This window comes from Hippocampus bargibanti, linkage group LG19 (genome assembly GCF_051943395.1).
Source record: "Hippocampus bargibanti isolate YZ-2025 linkage group LG19, ASM5194339v1, whole genome shotgun sequence".
In the NCBI taxonomy this organism is placed as follows: domain Eukaryota; kingdom Metazoa; phylum Chordata; class Actinopteri; order Syngnathiformes; family Syngnathidae; genus Hippocampus; species Hippocampus bargibanti.
In genome coordinates this window covers 4,796,891-4,816,887 of record NC_142752.1, presented here as the reverse complement: position 1 = coordinate 4,816,887, position 19,997 = coordinate 4,796,891, and the positions used below count along the sequence as shown (strand labels likewise).

General features: G+C 39.1%; 1 protein-coding gene across 1 annotated transcript in view; it reads left to right on the top strand.

Moving 5' to 3' along the window:
* The window catches only part of man1a1 (mannosidase, alpha, class 1A, member 1), a 64,542-nt gene that overhangs the window by 35,003 nt on the left and 9,542 nt on the right, over window positions 1–19,997 (top strand). The window contains exon 5 of the mRNA XM_089021774.1: window positions 12,672–12,766. Within this exon, the coding sequence (XP_088877900.1) occupies window positions 12,672–12,766 (95 nt within the window). The remainder of the gene's footprint in view (window positions 1–12,671; window positions 12,767–19,997) is intronic.

Below are 19,997 nucleotides of genomic sequence, written 5' to 3'. Positions count from 1 at the left end.
ATTAAAATACGCTCAGTCGAAGTCATTTGAAGCCATTTTACAAATTATGGACACAACTTGTCCGGGGACGTCCTTTAAAGTCCAAAATGTGAATTGCAATTGACAACCCTCCCGTCAAAGTTGTGGCTCATTAAAAACACCATTTTTTTTTTTATCCCTATGGCCAAATAAATCAACGTTTTTCCTGAATATGTAGAATTGTTAGCTAGCTTAGCCTTATGCTTAGCTTCCATGCTTACCCCATACATACTTTATATACCAGTATTACACTGTAAGACAGAAATATTTAAAGTACAAGATGTGAATTGAAACCGTCACGCCAACGTTGTGGCTCATTAAAAATATATTTATTTTATCCCTATGGCCAAATAAATTGACCTATTCCCTGAATATCTCGAATTGTTAGCTTAGACATGAGCAATGCTTCAAATAAAAGTCCTGCTAACATTGGTCTTGTTTCTGCTCAACTCTCTGTCATGTTAAAGGATGTTCAATGAAACAATAACTCCCATCATATATCTCTACGTTGTTAGCTTAGCCATTAGCTTGCTTGATCTGAGACACGCTGCTAAGGACCCAAACTGTTTTTGGTGTGGTGGGAAAAATGCAATGTCATTTACAAACCCTAAAATGATAAAAATCAATTTCTTCACTCATTTTTCTGCCAATTATTGACATTGTCTTGTGATCGAGACAGTAAGGATGATCCTGTATTGTATTGTTTCCGAAGGAATAATGTAGTTTCTGTCTTCTTCCAACCCCAATTTTAGTGCATGACAGCGCTAACAAAACGTACCGTGGCGATATTTTACCACCCCTTTTTTTTCCACATATTCATCACTCTGACAAGAAGCGAAAATACATCAAAGGCAGGAGTGAAAAAAATGAGCCCTAAAGTGCACACAGAGAGACAAAAATACCGCCATGTACACAACAGCCTCGCCGTGCAGAAAGTACAAATAAGAAGCAATCACTTAAAAAAACCTTGACGAGACACGGCCGGCCGGCTCTTGGCAAGTGAAATGATGGAGAATAGAATGAGGGAGCGACGTGAAAGTACAGACGTCTTGATTGTCACAGTGATAAAAAATGTTTACTGGAGGGAAGGTAGAAATCAGTGTAGGGGAAGCGCAGTGACGACCCCCTCCCCCCCACACAAAAAAAAAAATGCATAAAATATGAGTTTATTCCCCACGTAGGCGAATGCCATTCAACATTACTTTGGGGAAACTACTCAAAGACAGCAGATAGCCCACACAAAGCCACCCTCTGCGGTGTTTTTGTGTCCACCCTACAAACTGACCCGTCGGACCGCCACCAGCTGAGACACAAACGCCCAAGGGGGGGGGGGGGGGGGGGTGCTGCAAAAGGGTCCGATAGATAGCTTCTATCTCTTGTCCTCAGGAAATGGCCTTTTCCCACGAGGGGAAAATTGGCCATTGTGGCAGTGAAGAAATTGGACACACACATACATGGCATAAACAGCCAAGTGAGGATTTCTTAGCGAAAGCGTGGACAATTAATTTGCCGGATATCTTTCTTAATCTCCTCGCAGCTGGTCAGAGGAAGATTAGAAAGCCAAATGTGGTGCGTCAGCCCAATATCCTATTGGTTATGTGTATCCCTCGTTCCATGACAATATAGACAGGAAGTGGAGGGAAAAAAAAGTCGTAGAATTTGTATGATTTATTATGACAGCTTCTGGTGTTCCGAAATTGTCCACTGGGGGCAGTATAACACTATCATGAAGCGGCCGCCGGCATCCATTTTCTCCTAATCTTATTGTCCGAGTAGCTGCAGGCCACTAAGTGAGTTCACATCCAATCTCCCGTGGCTCCAAAGAGGTCTGAGATTTAGCCTGTTCATCAAGTAAGGAGGATTAAGAAGCAAAATGCATCTTTCAACACCATCCGCCGCCACGCATGCTAATTCAAAACTAGCGACCGCAAGCATCAAAAATGCTGCTAATCTCGTTGTCAGATTGGTTGCAGGCCACGCGAAGAGTTGATATCAAGCGTCTGATGTAATGAGATCGACACTTAGCCGTAAGGATGTCTGGTGCATGTGATAATCATGTAAACGATGACGATTTTACCGCATTTAGCGGAATCTCATTTTTAGCTTTTCGGCCTTTTCCCATCTTAAAAACATAAACATCAAAGAATAGGAACAAAATAAGAGCCTGTCTGTTTGTTGTAATCCTGTTGTATTTATCACAGGCTGCTAACGTTGCGTAGCTTTTGTTCTGCGACGCACAAGCGATGATGAACAATATCATGAAAATTAATCGCGCCGACAAAGTAGCGGCGGCCCTGCGCTGTAAATCACAGCGAGTCTCTCAATTTGCGCCGCGCAAATAAACGCCACCCAGGTAAGAACCATTTGCATGATTACAAATCTGCTGCCGTCGTCGTAATTCTTTGTTATTGTCACGACAGATTAAATCTATCCTCTTCGGGGATAAATAATCACCGCGGGAGAGTAGCGCAATGCTAGGTTCGGACTTTTAAATCCAAGCCGGCGTTGTTATGAAATGCTTCCTTTTAATTACCGTCATAAATTACCGCTTTCAGGCCGATTACCATTGACCGCCGTAGCTCAAATACAACTGTTCGCCGCTATCACGTTTTACCAGATCGCTTTTAAAATACAGGGAGACCTCAACTTACAAACACCTTATTTTACAAACTTTTCGTCTTACGAACGTCAAATGTATTAAAATGAAACCTTATAATAAGCACTATTTTCATAATACACACCCACCACGGCTGGCGGAGTGATCTTCGACGGAAGCCCGCGACCGAACAGCACCAGAGGTTAAGTTACCAACAGTCCTTATGGAAGGTGACTCTCCTTCCATAAGCCATCAACGACTATCAAAAAGGTAAATAAAACGTTATTTTACAGCACAGTTTATTTCTTTAATTACAGTCCTCATGTAATGCGCCTCTCTTTCCAAACAGCAATTCCCTTTGACCTTCGACCTCCAACGCCATTCCATCAAGCCATAAATGACCATCACAAATGTAAATAAAGTGACTTTATGATACAATGCAGTGTATTTCTTTCATTACAATACAATAGTACATTTATTATACATACGTCTGTGTAAGCTCTCAGTCGTACAGGAGTGGTCCATCGATGAGAAGGTTTCTTCAGCCGTCATCTGTACAAAAGTACTTTTGTACAGATGACGGCTGAAGAAACCTTCTCATCGATTTATTATACATAGAATAAGGTATGTTGTGCGTAGTTTTAAGGCTTATTTAGTTGAAAAGTATATTTTATGGAAACCCGGGAACGGATTATTCCCATTTTAATGGTTTCCTATGGGATTTTTTTTTTTTTGAGATACACACTTTTCACCTTACACACTCTGTCTGGGAACCAATTAAGTTCATAAATTGAGGTCTCACTGTATTCATATCAATAATAAAATGATTATTTTTATCTTGAGGGATAAATGATGGCGACCCAGCCCCCTAGCAGTGGTTTGGTTTTACCGGTTTTACTGTACTGAAAACATCTTGACTGTTAAATCTTGATGGTATGCTACAAACGTTGAAAAGTCGCACATGGAAGTTGGCAAATCCAAAAGGCCAGCGGCAACGTGCCTTTTTTCAAACTTGCGAAAAAGCATCAGCAAGCTGTTCCGATAAACATTCCTTTTCTTTTTTTTCCCCTCTTAGCATGGAGTGAGAAATGTTAAGCATGTGCGCATCGTCGACCGGCTTTCAAGCCTCGACATTGGTTGAGCGTTGGGTAAACGTCGCATTAGGATGCAATCGTCCCGCTTTGGTACTCAGCGGCGTAAAAAAAAAAGCAGTTTTATCCCCGGGCTTGGCCCGAGGGCTGCAAGCTTTCGCCATCAGGCGGCATTGATTGTGAGCGTTTAGCATAGCTTGAACTGGAATGATTCTACTCGTCCACTCAAATGTCAAAGCTGGGTCGCCGACTTGTATTTTGAACTTCGTGCCTGGTTGTGTGTGTGAGCGAGGAACGTTGTGAAACTTGAAATATGCTATTTTTTTGTTGCTACCTTATGATTGGTTTGCTTTTTTTTTTTAAATTGTGGTTATTTTTATTTTTATTGCTTGCTTTTTTCATTTTACTGATTAAGTTAATTTATTTATGTATTTGTTTGTTTATTTATTTGTTGATGTATTCATTTAATTTTATTATTATTTTTAATAAATGAATACATCTTCAGAGGTTTGAAATATGCGAATCAAACCTCTGAAGATGTAATCATGTATTTTTATTATTATTGTTTCTATTTATTTGTGTATTTTTAATCTGTATTTATTTGTTTATTTATCTGTTTATTTATGAATGTATTTATTTGTATATGCATTTATTTTTATATTTATTTTGTCTTTTTTATCTTTATATTAATTTCTGTATCTGTTTGTTTATGATTCATTTATTTATTTATGTAGTCATGTATTTATCTATTTATTTATTTTTTTCATATTTATTTATGTGTTTTTATTTTTTGTTTGTTTATCTATGTATTTGTTTATGTATCTATATGTTAATTTATTTACTCATTTATTTTCACATTTCTTAACTTTGCTTTTATTTATGTATTTATTTATTTATTTATGTTTACATATTTATTTATTAATTTATGTTTATTTGTTTATGTGTTTTTATGTATTTGTTTATTTTTATAGTTATTTATTTTCATATTTATTTATTTCCTATTTATTTGCTTATGTGTTTTTTTGTTTACCTATACATTTATTTTTGTATTTTTATATTTATTTATTTTTATATGTATATTTATTTAAGTGTTTATTTCTTAATTTCTTTATTTTAGATTTTTCTGCATTTTTAGTATTAGTTTTAGCTTTCGTAAATACAATGTCTGGCAGTTCCAGTCAGCCGCACTGGCCCGTCTGATTTTTTTTTTTCTTCTCCCAAGTGATGGAGGATATTAGGAAGCCAAACCATGACTGACTTTTTCATCTTGATTTGTTTTGACAGTCTGCAACCGTTGAAACCGCATCGTCGCGACACCCGCCGGTAAAAAGTTGACCTTACAGCGTCTTCAATCGTTAGAAGTGTCTTTCTATTACCTTTACTACTGTGTATAGCGGTTTTGACGACATAAAACGGTAGGAATAAACTGACCTTGCTTCGCTTCTTCACCTGGTGTCACCGTTGTTCATTATCGTTGTTATTGTTAAGTCGCTCACATAGCACAGCCTCAGCTTTGTTCATAACTGAGATGCTGTCTGGCTTATTTTTCAAAGGATCATTTCCATAAACAAGAGGGTGTTATAATCGAAATAATAAAAGGCCAATTCCCCTTCCTATCCTGACCTTATTTTACTTCCCATTTGATTTAGGACGTACAGTGGGGCCTTGACTTACGAACTTAATTGGTTCCCAGCCAGAGTGTGTAAGGCGAAAAGTGTCTATCCCAAAAATTTATTTCCCATAGGAAATCATTAAAATAAGAATAATCCGTTCACATGTCGCCATAAAATATAATTTTCAACTAAATAAGCCTTAAAACTACACACAACATACCTTATTCTATGTATAAAAAATGTGCTATTGTATTGTAATGAAAAAAATACACTGCACTGTATAATAAAGTCACTTTATTTACATGTGTGATGGTCGTTGATGGCTCTTAATGGACACCTGTTGCTTTCTGACTTGTAAGGTCTTACGAAACTGAGGCAATCATCAACATAAGGAATGCACACACTAAACTAGAAGTTGTTTTTTTTGATGTAGCCGCTGTCAAGCGAACGTCGTCTTCACAAAGTGCTGTGATACTTTCTGACAAGACAAAAGGCTGTTTGGCTCTCGGCAAACGTTTTAAAGCTTTTTTTTGGGGGGGGGGTTTGGCATAAAAGACACAACGATATGTCATCTTTGTAAGGTGGATGTCCGTCATAGTCCGCTGCCACTGTAAAAATACATTTTTATGTTATTTATTTATTATTTTTTGTGTGTTTCTGCTTTTCCTCAATGTTTGAGCATCCTACTTGCCTTTTACAGCACAATGTTATCTTATACATTTTATGCGGGCAATAGAATAGAACGCCTTCAGGTGAGCCTCATAGTGTAGAAAATATGGTCATTTATGTAAGCTTAATATTGTGCATTAAAAAAAAACGTGACCACTAAATGCAAAATGGGTATTTGTTGGTTAATGATGGTAATAATAAATCAATAAATGAATAAATGTATACACTTGACCAGTAAATGCAAAATATGTATTTGTCGGGTAATAATGGCAGTAAAAAAAAGAAGAAAAAAATGACCAGTAATTACAAAATAGGTATTTGAAAGTGAATCATGGCGGTCAAAAATGTAAAATAAAGTTAAATAAACAAATAAATAAAAAATAAATAAATAAATTGACCAGTAATTGCAAAATATGTATTTGTAGGTTAATGATGGTGGTTAAAAAAAGAAAAAAAGTGACCAGTAATTGTGAAATAGGTATTTGAAGGTTAATCATGACGGTCCCAAAAATAAATAAATGAATTAATTAAATAAATACATAAACAAATCCCTAACTAACTAAATACATAACTTGACCAGTAACTGCAAAATAGGTATTTGTAGGTTAATGATGGTGGTTAAAAAAAAAGGCAAAAAAATGTGACCAGCAATTGTGAAATAAGTATTTGAAGGTTAATCATGGCGGTCAAAAAAAATGTAATAAATAAATATATAAATAAATACATTGACTAGTAATTGCAAAATAGGTATTTGTAGGTTAATGATGACAATAAAAAAAATAAATACTGAGAATAACAGCTGTTTTGAAAGCTTGTTTGGTATCAGGAAAAGTCAAGCAAATCCCAGATGGAGCAAAGCATACAACAAGCAAAACGTGTTTGGACTCATGTCGCTGTCATTTGCTTAAAAGGTTCCAGTGTATTTGCTCTGATTCACGATTGTTTGAGTCCGTCAGCCTTAATGTGCGCCGTTAAATGCCGCCTGTAATTGCCTGTTAAATCGTCCTTCTCAACACCTTACCGGAATACTCAAACATGCTCGCGTCTTTAACCCTCCCGGCCCAACCAACCTTCCGTGTGTCGCTCTTCCACCGAGGCGGCACATTTTTTTTTTTATATAAATCTTCATTGTGTTTTATATATATATATATATATATATATATATATATATATATTTTTTTTCAGTGGGGGAATGGGGGGTGCCGAATCAGCATTCATTGACAATTCCGTGAGGGCGCAGAGGGAATGAGATTCTGAATAGCGATTTGGTGCGATTCATTCTGTTGGCTTTTTAAATGCTATTTTCAATATATGTGCGGGAGCATGTTTCACTCCCAGAATGCATTTCTGTTCCATTGCCAGGCTTTTGAATTATTTGCGGTGACGGAACGAGACGAGTACAAAATGTGAAATGTTACATACCATCAAAATGGACCTGAAAAGTTGTAATTTAAAGCAACTGTGAGATAAGGAAGAGCAGGACTATTTTTTTTCTCTCCATATTTTTAAAAATAGCAGTTTCGAATCAGCTAATTTTGATGAGTTTACTAAGAGGTTGTGAGCATGACGCTAGATATTTTTTTATGAGATGACTATGGTCTTGTTACCATGGCTAATTTTGAGGAGTTGGGTATTGGGTTGTTAGCATGAAGCTAGCTAATTTGATGATTTTACTATTAATAATAATAATAATAATAACACATTAAATTTTAAGCGCCTTTCAAAGCAACCAAGGACACTTAGCAATATAGCGAGCTCTTTATTAGCTCGCTAGCTAACTTTCTATTTGAGTTACTTCAGTTTACAGTCACAGACAAGCATAGGTACTATAATAAATAAAATACAATCACAAATAGAATGCAATAAATAAAATACAATTATAAATAAAAATTAGAGAGAGAGCTACACATAAAATGCAATTTTAAATAGGTGGGTTGTTAGCATAGCTAATTTAGATGAGTTGGCTACGGGCTTGTTAGCATAGTTAATTTTGATGAGTTGGCTATGGGGTTGTTAGCATCGCTAATTTAGATGAATTGGCTATGGGGTTGTTAGCATTGCTAATGTTGATGAGTTGTATATGGGTTTGTTAGCACAGCTAATGTTGATAAGTTGGCGATGGGCTTGTTAGCACGATGCTAATGGACTTTGGTTACTTGTTTGTTTGTTTGTTTTTTTATATTCATGCAGTAGGCCCAGTTTTAAGTGTCAGATTCACAGGAAACTTTAACTTAGAGTGACCAGTAACTTGAAACAAGCACATCGATCCTTTTAATTGGGAAACTCTGCCAGTAAAAATCTTCTTTGTCGCCTCAAAGTGATGCTATTTATATGCTAGTCTTTCATTTTTTAATATCGTGAGAATGATCTAAAAGTGTGCTTTGAACGTGTGTGGGAGGGATATATTGTTTTTTTTTTTTTTTTTTTTTTTTTTGGCAGGGTTCGAGTTGGTAGCTACAAACACAAGCTCTACAGTGATAGGCATAGCCTAAATGGAAACTAAAACACGTAGCGATTCGCTCGTGCGCAAACAAGTTGAAGCCTTGACACGGTTCCACACCAAGCCCTTTGTAGCTTTTAATTCCGATGCTCTTTTGGGCTTGACTGTCTCTCGCGGGCCCGGAGGAGACGAATAAAGCCGCTATGTGAGAAAGAGAGAAAGACAGGCTGACGCAGCGTATGAAGCAACAGAAGGCTTCTCCGCGGCTTAAATCTGTTTCATAGTGTAAGTGTGCTTTGCAAATCGCGTATCACATTCAAGCATACGCGGTACTCGATGATAACGGGTGTCACAATTGACGTGTTTCTTAAATTGAAGATATTGAGATAGTGAGTGTATTCTTGTTTTTATATGCGATTTACACTTCTTCGCCTGTAATTTAAACATCAGTGCTTCCTGTCAAAGAAAAAAACACCCAATTTGTGAAATCCTGCATGGAAATACAATCCCTAATGACTGTAAACGGTCAGCAATATAAAACGGCAAAAAATGAGCCGTCGCGCTCCATGCTCGAGCTGGTCCATTATGTGCCTTGCCGTGCTTCCGTCAAGTGGATAAATAGCCGTTTTTTTGTAACCAACAAATGGGCTTCGACAATGTTCGGCGCCATTGACTCCGTGATTGTTTTTTTTTTTTTTTTTTCCTCGTAGCCATACGCATAACAACGCGACCACAATTGTCTTTTCTGTTTCCGGGTGGGAATTAAATTGGGGAGAAGACATTAGTCCTTCTGCCTGTTTTTAATCAAAAGATGAGCGCATTTAGATTAATGCCAGTGTTTGAAATAGCGTCTACCCGGAGGCCCGGGGCGTACAACTTTTACGTCAGGCGTAGAACTTTCAAAACGTCTCGGCTCGGGTGGCTGACAACTTCTTCAAAGGAAATAAAAAAATAAATAAAATGTTCAAATCAAACGTTTGTTTTATTCAATAAAGCAAAAGCTACAAGCAAACCGCTACAAGCCACGTGGCCTCCTCTTTCTAAGCGCCTTTTAAAAATTTCAAGTACACTTTACAGTCACGGTATAGTCCGAAGCAGGAAACAGGCTTCTGATTGGCTGGCGTGCCAAGCCAACCAGATGCAATGCCGTGCAATCAGTTTAAATCATCTAGAAGTGGTGGTGACCAGGATGTGGAGGGTCTGGAAATCTTTTCCCCGCCCTGTTCTCAGATTACCATCTCACGAGCGAGCTCCTGTAAACCCCAAAATTGTCCCGAAAGTGACCCCGAACATCACTCGCACTCCCTCATCAGTGATGACCAGGATGTGGAGGGTCTGGAAATCTTTTCCCCGCCCTGTTCTCAGATTACCATCTCACGAGCGAACTCATGTAAACCCCAACGTTGTCCCGAAAGTGACCCCGAACATCACTCGCACTCCCTCATCAGTGATGACCAGGATGTGGAGGGTCTGGGAATCTTTTCCCCGCCCTGTTCTCAGATTACCATCTCACGAGCGAACTCATGTAAACCCCAAAATTGTCCCGAAAGTGACCCTCACTCGCACTCCCTCATCAGTGATGACCAGGATGTGGAGGGTCTGGGAATCTTTTCCCCGCCCTGTTCTCAGATTACCATCTCACGAGCGAACTCATGTAAACCCCAACGTTGTCCCGAAAGTGACCCCGAACATCACTCGCACTCCCTCATCAGTGATGACCAGGATGTGGAGGGTCTGGGAATCTTTTCCCCGCCCTGTTCTCAGATTACCATCTCACGAGCGAACTCATGTAAACCCCAACGTTGTCCCGAAAGTGACCCCGAACATCACTTGCACTCCTTCTAATCATGTTATTCATTATCCCCGGCGGGTGTTTCCACACAGGGGGCGTCCAGGTGTGAAATGTGATGATCAACATGAGTTTTTCCTAATGATCACGGTCTCTCTCGCTCGGCAACCCGGTTGGTTGTAATTCATTTGCTTATTAAAGCTGCTTTGGCACGCGCCATGATAGCCTTGGACGCGGGCATGGGTAAATTATTCTCCTGCGCGTCCCTGCGAGTGTTTTTATTCCACCCTGCAGTGTGCTCCGTGTGTTATTAAAGGCATTAATCATTGGGCTCTGACGCCTTGTTACACACTCACAACGGGGTAATTTGGCATCAACAGTGTGCCACCGAGTATCCGGCAAGATCATGAGTGAAGTTGACAAAAACGCGATTACGATGTGATGCCCTTTCACATCAAATAAGGGTTCTTTAACTCATTCATTGCCAGACAATGTGTGAAAATGTGGCCACTCCCCCACTGCCAGGGTTTTTGACATTTTGACTCAAATTGCAGGATCCACAGAATATTGAGTTTTGGACTACATAAACATTCAATGCAGTATAAGAAATCTAAGTCTCTCTTCATTCTTTCAAAAAATAAAAAAGTTAATTCCTACGTTACATGGGTGTAGAGTTATCTGATCTTGAAATGGGGGTGGCTGTCCAAAATACAATACAATGCAATACATACATATTGGTTTGTATAGCGCTTAAACAGCAGCTAAATCTGTAACAAAGCGCTAACATGGACAAAAGGCTAATGCTGCCCCCTTGTGGAAGGGAAAAACATTGCTAGAGGTCTGACCAGTGCTTTGTTGGCACCCCACGCAAGGAAAAACAAACCCAAACAAATTCGGGAATGGCGCTCTACGTAGTGCTTTTCAATTCCCGAATAAATTTGGGAATGACAGTGAATTATTGGACTTAATATTTTGTTTTGTTGCTAATGTTTTGAAGTCGCTAATAGTGTCGTAAATGCGCCAATTCCATCAATGCAAAATAAGAATAAAAATGCAGTACGGGCTCCCGAGAGTAGATACTTTAGTATCATCGCAACCCAAAGAGCAGAACGTGCGAGCAATAGTTGATGTTGCTTCTCCGCGGGTGTTTCCACTCTGATGTTGACAGGCGGCCTCTTGAGCTTTGCTGCCTGGCTCGTCTTTTACTCATCTTTTTTTTTAGTTTTTATATCCACTGGTCCTTCACACACCCCGCAGAGTGCTGCCTTCTCTGGGGAAATCACACACCCGCAGGACAAGCGTCCGCCTCCCGCTAGTGTTTATATATGATGACAGATGGACTCTGAGAGGATACATGACTCCTCTCAAGACTTGGAGTCGATTCAAAGGTCTAAGCTTGAAGAAGATCTTTGCTGACCGCCATCGTTTTTCATTGTAGAAAATAGTCGAGGTCATACGTCAAACTACAGTCAATGGAAAGGAACAGAGAGTGATTTCTCTTTGGTTTAAAGTCTCGGATGGAATAGGGTCTTGGGGTTTTGATCTATTACCCAGTCCTATAGACACCGTCCGTTCGTGATAGAGAATAGACAGAGTATAAGTTAACATTTAAATTATAATACATGTAATTTACAAGCGCCTATCTGAACATCCAAGGACACTTTACAATTAAAAAAAAACAATACAACAATGAATAAAACAGTAAATAATAAAATAGCAGATTAAACTAGACCATGAAAGCGAGTTTAAACAGGTGGGTTTTGAGGTGAGATTTGAAAGTAGGAAGGGAGTCAATATTGGTGGAAGTGAGTTCCAGAGTTTGGGAGCAGAGCGGCTGAAAGCTCTGCACCCCATCGTGGTAAGACGAGCAGAGGGCATACAGAGGTGGAGGGATGATGAGTATCTGAGGGCCCAGCATTACATTAAAAATACTGATGACACATGTGCAGCGTATTCGACCGGAAACAAATACCTTGCGTGTTCTACATACTTCGTAATAAAAATGATTCTGATTCCGGTAATGCTGTTGTTTGCTTCGTTGATCGAACACAAGGCTCACAATGGAAGCACAGAAAATCTGGGGTCAATATGAGGTGAACAGACACAGCCTGTTAAACTGTCATCATCAGGTAGGAGATCTGGCCTTGGACTAGTTTATGACTTTGTAAACTCCTTCACAGGAAGAGCTCATTAGCCAGGTTACAAGTCTTTCAGTTCATGGAAAGACAACCCATTAAAATGTCTACATTCTGTTGGTTTATGGATGTTAGTGCTTTGAGCGTGGTATTCAAATCAAGAAGACAATGTTTTACTAATGTATCACTTAAATGTGCATATACTCTCAATAAATAGCTTCCTGTGTTCGAGCATCTGTTTACCGTGTCCGAGCGAACATCTCTGATAGTTCCACTCTTGCCTGCCTCGAAGGATAAATGTACATTCTTGTCATCCGCAGGTTTTCCGTCGAAAAGCGGTGGAACTGGGTGTAAAACTGCTCCCGGCCTTTAAAACGCCCACCGGAATCCCCTGGGCTTTGCTCAACATCAAGAGGTAAGGCACCCAAAACCCGCCCGCTTAAAACCACTTTATTTCTTCATGAGTTGTGCCGATCTAATGGAGTTCTCTCTCTCTCTCTCTTAAAAGAAAAAGCTTTAACAAATATATAAATAGCAAACCACTTTCAACAACACCCAATAATGAAAAGACTAGTCGTCCTCCATTTTGTCTCGTTCACCCCCAAGGCCCCCCAGTGAGTAAACGGCGAAACGACACCGGCGCTTATTTGTCAGCCGCTAATTAAAATCCCACAGCCGTCACGGAAATAAGCAGCCTGTTTCGAATCAAGTTCCTTCGTGTGTTCACACGGCCCCAGCCTCGCTCCGCAAAGGAGAACCGACCGTTAGATGCGATTTAAAAGCCGCTTCATATCCATTCTCGAAAGCTGAAAAGCTGTCATTTTTAATCATCACATGTGGAAAAATGAATTGCTTTGTAACACCGTGCTAAAAAGCGCACCAATTGTGAATATTTCTTGTCCTGTCCACCACCATTCAGAAATTATCCCTGAACACATTTATTTTCACTCAAATTGCAGGATAGATAGCCAGCTAGGTGGCCAATAGATAGCCGGCTAGGTGGCCAATAGATAGCCAGCTAGGTGGCCAATAGATAGTCAGCTAGGTGGCCAATAGATAGCCGGGCCGCCCGCTCTGGGCGCCGACGGTCGGCTATCTAGTGAGCTATCTGGCTCGCTATATAGCTAGCTTTCGATGAGAAGGTTTCTTCAGCTGTCATCTGTACAAAAGTGAAGGTTTCGGACGTTTCGCCTCCTATCCAAGAGGCTTCGTCAGCGAACTAAAGTCTGACTGGTCGTATCGGCCCCATTTATATGTCCCTAATGTCCAGACATGGTGGCGCCGGACATTGTCTGGACATTAGGGATATATAAATGGGGCCGATACGACCAGTCAGACTTTAGTTCGCTGACGAAGCCTCTTGGATAGGAGGCGAAACGTCCGACACCTTCACTTTTGTACAGATGACGGCTGAAGAAACCTTCTCATCGATGGACCACTCCTGTACGACTGAGAGCTTACACAGACGTATATAGCTAGCTATCTAGCTGGCTATCTATTAGCTATCTAGATATCTAGCTATTGGCTTTTCTGGCTGGCTATCTATTAGCTAGCTGGATAGCTTTATATCTATTTGAGTTATTCTGGTTTGAGTGAATGCTGGCGCGTGTGGCTGCCGCTGCTCACCCACAGAAAAAATAAAACATCCTGTGACTGTACATTGACCTTGAGAGTTTTGAAAGGCGCTTAGAAATGATATGTATTATTGTTATAAACATTAAATTCAGCTTAAGACTATTTTCTTTCATCAGAAAAATGGTTAATTCATAATTTATATTGATCTGGAGTTATCTGAGCTTGAAATGGGGGTGGCTGTACAAAATACAGGACGATACATATTGATTGATATAGAGCTTTAGCAACAGTTGAAGCTGTAAAAAAAAGTGCTAACATGGCTAAAAGACAAATGCTGCCCCCTCGTGAAAGGGAACAACATTGCCAGAGGTCTGACCAGAGCTTTATCAGCACCCCCTGCTGGGAAAAAACAAAACCCGAACAAATTCGGGAATGGCGCTCAACGTCATACTTTTCAATTCCTGAATACATTCGGGAATGGCAGCGAATGAATTAAGATGATTTGTTTTGAGATTTTTTTTTCCATGAGATTTTTTTTTAATAAATGTTCTTATGATCTACAAATGTTGACACAACGATGAATTCCCTCCTGATGGATTCATCGTTCAATGGGGACAGGTTTATTAGCCGATCCGCAGGAGACGGCTACTTCTTGATAAGCCTTCAATAGCTCCTTGAAAGAGATCTGCTCCGTAAGCGCCAACATCGATTGCTCCTGACTGAGTGGAAAATGCCGCTTAATCCAAATGATCGGCACTATTGATGCGCCACCGACATCCGCGCTGGCCAAAGAACATTTGAAATTCTACTGAAAAGTGTGTGTGTGTGTGTGTGTGTGTGTGTGTGTGTGTGTGTGTGTGTGTGTGTGTGTGTGTGTGTGTGTGTGTGTGTGTGTGTGTGTGTGTGTGTGTGTGTGTGTGTGAGTGGCCTCCCACAGGCTTAGCATCCCATGGAAAGAATTTGCCGCTCGTTATCAGCTGTAGCCAGCGTGGCATCCGTTAGCATGCATACTGATAAAGCACTCTTCAAAGTTTAGAGCACATTGAGTGGCCTTTGTGGCGCATATCAGACACTCACCCTTGACTACCACTGCAGTTTTAAAATAAAAGTCTTGGGGTACTCATCTTGAATCAAAACAATGTGTATAATAGCCTATTACGTTTTTTGATCGGATTGGATTGGATATACCTTTATTCGTCTAGCAGTGGAGAAATTTACATTTCACAGCAACAAAGTTATCAAAGGAAGAGGAAAGGAAAGAAAGAAGTAGAAAAACAAAATACATTAGCTGCTGAAAAGGCAGCCACTGCTAGGGTGCCATCTTAAAGTCAAAAGAACCGAAAAAAAAACTAAATAACAAATAATATGACAACAGAAAGACAGAAAGCAATTGTTGTACCCTTTTTGTGACATGAATCGGTTCTAAATGAAAGAGGAGAGGATCAAAGTGTCCTTTTCAGCAGTGGATCAGGGACGTCATGGTAGAATGTGCACGTCTGCTGCAAGCCAAATGTTATTTTGTCCAATTACTCTTGGGTCAACTGAGTGACTAGTATTTTCCAAAAGAGTGTATATTAAAACATTAAATTATTCCACTACACCATCAAATTGTGTCAGCTAGCTTCATGCTAGCATAATGATGCGAAACTTGCAAAGCATCCTTGGGGAAATTAGCTTTAAAAAATGTTTCAGGAATTACAATAATAACCTGGTTAAACAAATTAGTACCAACAAGGTTAGACAAAAAATATATATACAGAATCTCCTGTGAAAAAAATAATGCTAGATTTAGCGATAGTCGCTAATCTAGCAAAAGGAGGCTTACTGTTTAATTGTGTTTTCAGTTGGTGTCGACAAACGTAATGAAGTTAGACAGTTTCCTGTCGCTCGTCATCTTTCACTCAATAGCTTGTGGGGCAAAAAAAAAATGTCAGTTCATTTGACTGATGTGCTCCTTCCGTAGCTCGCACCTCGGCTTAAAGGCGGAAGCAATCATCGCTAAGCTCTCGGGTTCTCCGAGTTTGATTAATAGGCCTTAGACATTGAGTGGATCCATTAGCGCGGCCGAGTAGGCTCGTGTCAGGACCTCGGCTGACCCACTTCAGCGCCTCCATTTTCCATCTTAACGCGCCATTGACAGATTACATTAACATTTTAAACAAGGTATTAATCCCAAAAATTGGGTATGATGTCTGTTTTTAGTTTTACAGTGGATGGAACGTTATGTTCAATTTTGTCGGTTGCTAAGTTAAAAAAGGGTGTTTATTTTGTTTAGTTTTTGACACTTGACTTGATTACATTATTGATTTTCTCGCAAATCGAACCGAACAGGAAAGTTAAATCATCCCTTGAGCTAAACAGAACACAATTGATGAGGAACTAGGTAAAATCATTGCAGAGAAAGCACCTATAAGGGATCATTCCTCAAGATGGTAAAAAAAGAAGGCTGCGTTCCTCATCAAGTGTTTAATGCTGATGAAACCGGTCACTCAATTGCATCAAGCCGTCAACGACCATCACAAAGGTAAATAAAACAACTTTATTATACGGTACAGTTTATTTCTTTAATTATAATACCATAGCACATTTCTTTCCGACTTCAACGGACGGTTAGGACGGCGGAAAAAATCATTGGCACCGCCCTACCCACTCTCGAGGACTTGCACACTGCAAGAATCCGAACAAGGGCGCGGAAAATCCTACTGGACCCTCCGCACCCTGCCCACCACCTTTTCCAGCTACTCCCCTCAGGCAGGCGCTACCGATCCATGCACACCAAATCCAGCAGACATTTAAATAGCTTCTTCCCCCAAGCCATTAACTCTTTGAACTCTTCAACAGTAGCCAAAATGGACCTGTATAGTGCCACTTAGCAGTTTTTTTGACGACGATACTAGTGCAGCGTGTTCTACCGGAAACAAATTCCTTGTGTGTTCTACATACTTGGCAATAAAGATGATTCTGATTCTGATTATACATAAAATCAGGTAGATTTTGTGTGATTTTAAGGCTTAGAAAATAGAGAAAGTAGAAAATTATGTTTTATGGGGACCTGGGAACGGATTATTCTCATTTTAATGGCTTCCTATGAGAAATTAATGTTTGAGATACACACTTTTCGCCTTACACGCTCTGTCTGGGAACCAATTAAGTTTGTAAGCCAAGGTATCACTATATAACTGATGTCACTGTTTTTTTTTTCCTCCTCCCACCATCTCACTTGCACCCTTTCATCTATTAGGAGACAAACCGAAAAAAGCGTTCACGAGCCACATGTTGACAAAAGCTGAAGTGGCGTCCGTCCACTTTCATGTGCGCTAAGGCGGCCTCATGCGGGCCGCTGGCTCAAATCCCCTCGACGGCTGCCATGATTTAAAGTCTCTAATTAAGTGGCTAACTGTGAATCCATCGCTATGGTTCTTCCTCAGCGGAGGAAGAGAAGGGGTTGCCATAGATTTAACGCCAGCGTGGAAAGAGCGATGGCGAGAATAAAAGTGGATGTGGAAGCGAGAGGGTAGGAGAGAGGGGGAGTTGAGGGGGTCTATCTGGGCCAACAAACACTTCAGCTCTTGAACGGGAGCGGCTTCCAGAGGAGCGACAGACGTGTGCTAATTTATGGAGATGGGACGTTGGCCGTTGTGTTTTTCCAGGTTAGCGAGCCGCACTGGGTGCCCCTCGGCATCGCGAGGCGGGCCGTGATTGGTCATTTTTATCAGCTAGTGTGGGCGCTGGGATCGGTGTGGGAGATCCGCCGGATGGATGAGCTGACGAAGGACAAACAAGACACTTGAAAACTAAAAAAGGAAAGGGGAAAGAAAAAAATGCTTTGATGCTGAAGATTTTTTTTTTTTACGTCGCCAAAGTAGAGCAATGAACCGGATATTTTTCAGTCCCATCTGCAGTGAAGAGAGAGAGCTAATAAATAAATGAATACCAGCTAATATGTACTACAGTAAAGTCTCGTTATATCGATATCGGTTATATCGATAGTACTGCTTATTACGATACGATTTCTATGAACTGAAGGAGAAAATTACATGCCCGCGGTATCGGATATATCGATAGCCCGGTTATATCGATATTTTTTCCGACTCCCGAGAATATCGATATAACGAGACTTTACTGAATATTAATAAATAAATAAATACATTGATGAATTGATAAGTAAATACAGTAAAGTCTCGTTATATCGATATTCAAGGGAGTCCGAAAAAATATCGATATAACCGGGACTATCGATATATCCGACCCTGTTTGCATGTAATTTTCTCAGTGCGTGCATAGAAATAGTATCGATATAACCGGGACTATCGATATATCCGATATCGATATAACGATTAATAAATACATACATAGTTCGATAAATAAATAGTGTCCTTGAGAGTTTTGAAAGGCGCTTATAAATGAAATGTTTTATTATATACATACATACATACATACATACATACATACATACATACATACAAATAGAAAAAATAGAAATAGACAAATAGAAAAAAAAATAATAAACAAAAATTGGAAAAATAGACAAATACAAAAATATTTAAAAAATGGAAAAATAAATAAATGTATAAATACATGTATACATACATGTATAAGTACATGTATAAATAAATACATGCATAAATAAATAAATAAATAAATAAATAAATAGAAAAATAGAAATAGACAAATAGAAAAATAAATTAATAAACACAAATTGGAAAAATAGACAAATACAAAAATATAAAAAAATAGAAAAATAAATAAATGTATAAATACATGTATACATACATGTATAGGTACATGTATAGGTACATCTATAAGTACATGTATAAATACATGTATAAATAAATACATGCATAAATAAATGGAAAAAATAGAAATAGACAAATAGAAAAATAAAATAATAAACAAAAATTGGAAACATATTGGAAAAATAGACAAATACAAAAATATAAAAAAAATGGAAAAATAAATGTATAAATACATGTATACATACATGTATAAGTACATGTATAGGTACATGTATAAGTACATGTATAAATACATGTATAAATAAATAAATACATGCATAAATAAATAAATAAATCAAGCTCAAATGTTAAAACACCAAAATCTAACGATAGCAAACACAAAAGCGGACATCTCCACTTTGAACAAAATGTTTTCTTTTTTCATTATTCTACATTATTATCATTAATATTTTTATGATGCTTTTTGATGATTTACAGTTTAAGGTTTCACATACACAAAAAAAATCTTGATGTCAAATTCACTATTGTGTTTAATGTGTTTCTTTTTTCAAAACTTTTTCCCCCCTAAATTAATAGACGACTAGAGTCTACTCTTTGTTTTGGTCTGCATTATTCTTCGGTCGTCTCACAACACAAAATTATGTGCATCTTGAATGATCAAAACGCTCTCTGGAACATCAACGTTCTCTGAAAACAGCTGGCAGGGAACAAGTTCACCTACTGCCCCCCACACCCCCCTGTGGCTCGCACATTTCAAACTGACGAAAAGCTGACACCAGCTGACTAATACAAAACTTTCCTCCCCGCCAATTGAACCTTTAAGCCCAAAAGTTACACTATAAAGCCTTTTTTTTTAATGCAAGCCGGACTTCTTGATCGACAGTTTGGTTGCCTTGGAGCGTTTTTTTCCTCCTCCTCTCCTTTCTATGTACCAACGATTAAGCTAGCAGATGTTAAATTGTTCGGGGGGAAAAAAACATCAAAAAGGAACATGTGTGAGGAAGATAACAAGTCCGTTTAGTCTTTTTTTTTTTTCTCCTGCAAAAGTAGAAATATTTGATCTGGTCTTTGTAAAAGAAAGTCTTTCCTTAAGCACTTTTACACACTTCAAATAATTTGACAGCTGCCTCTTAATTAGCTCCCACGTCGTCTTTGAAAGCTCGCATTGTTCCCAATGCCACAGCAGTGCCTGGTTGTTAACTTCCCCCTTCACGCCGTCCTCTTTAAAAGCGTCCAACTTTTCGCTCGGCGTCATTTTGTGTGAAAGGCACCGACACGGATTGAAATGTCCTAAATTGACTCAAGTGGGCTTTTATTTTCCAAGCATCACGTTTA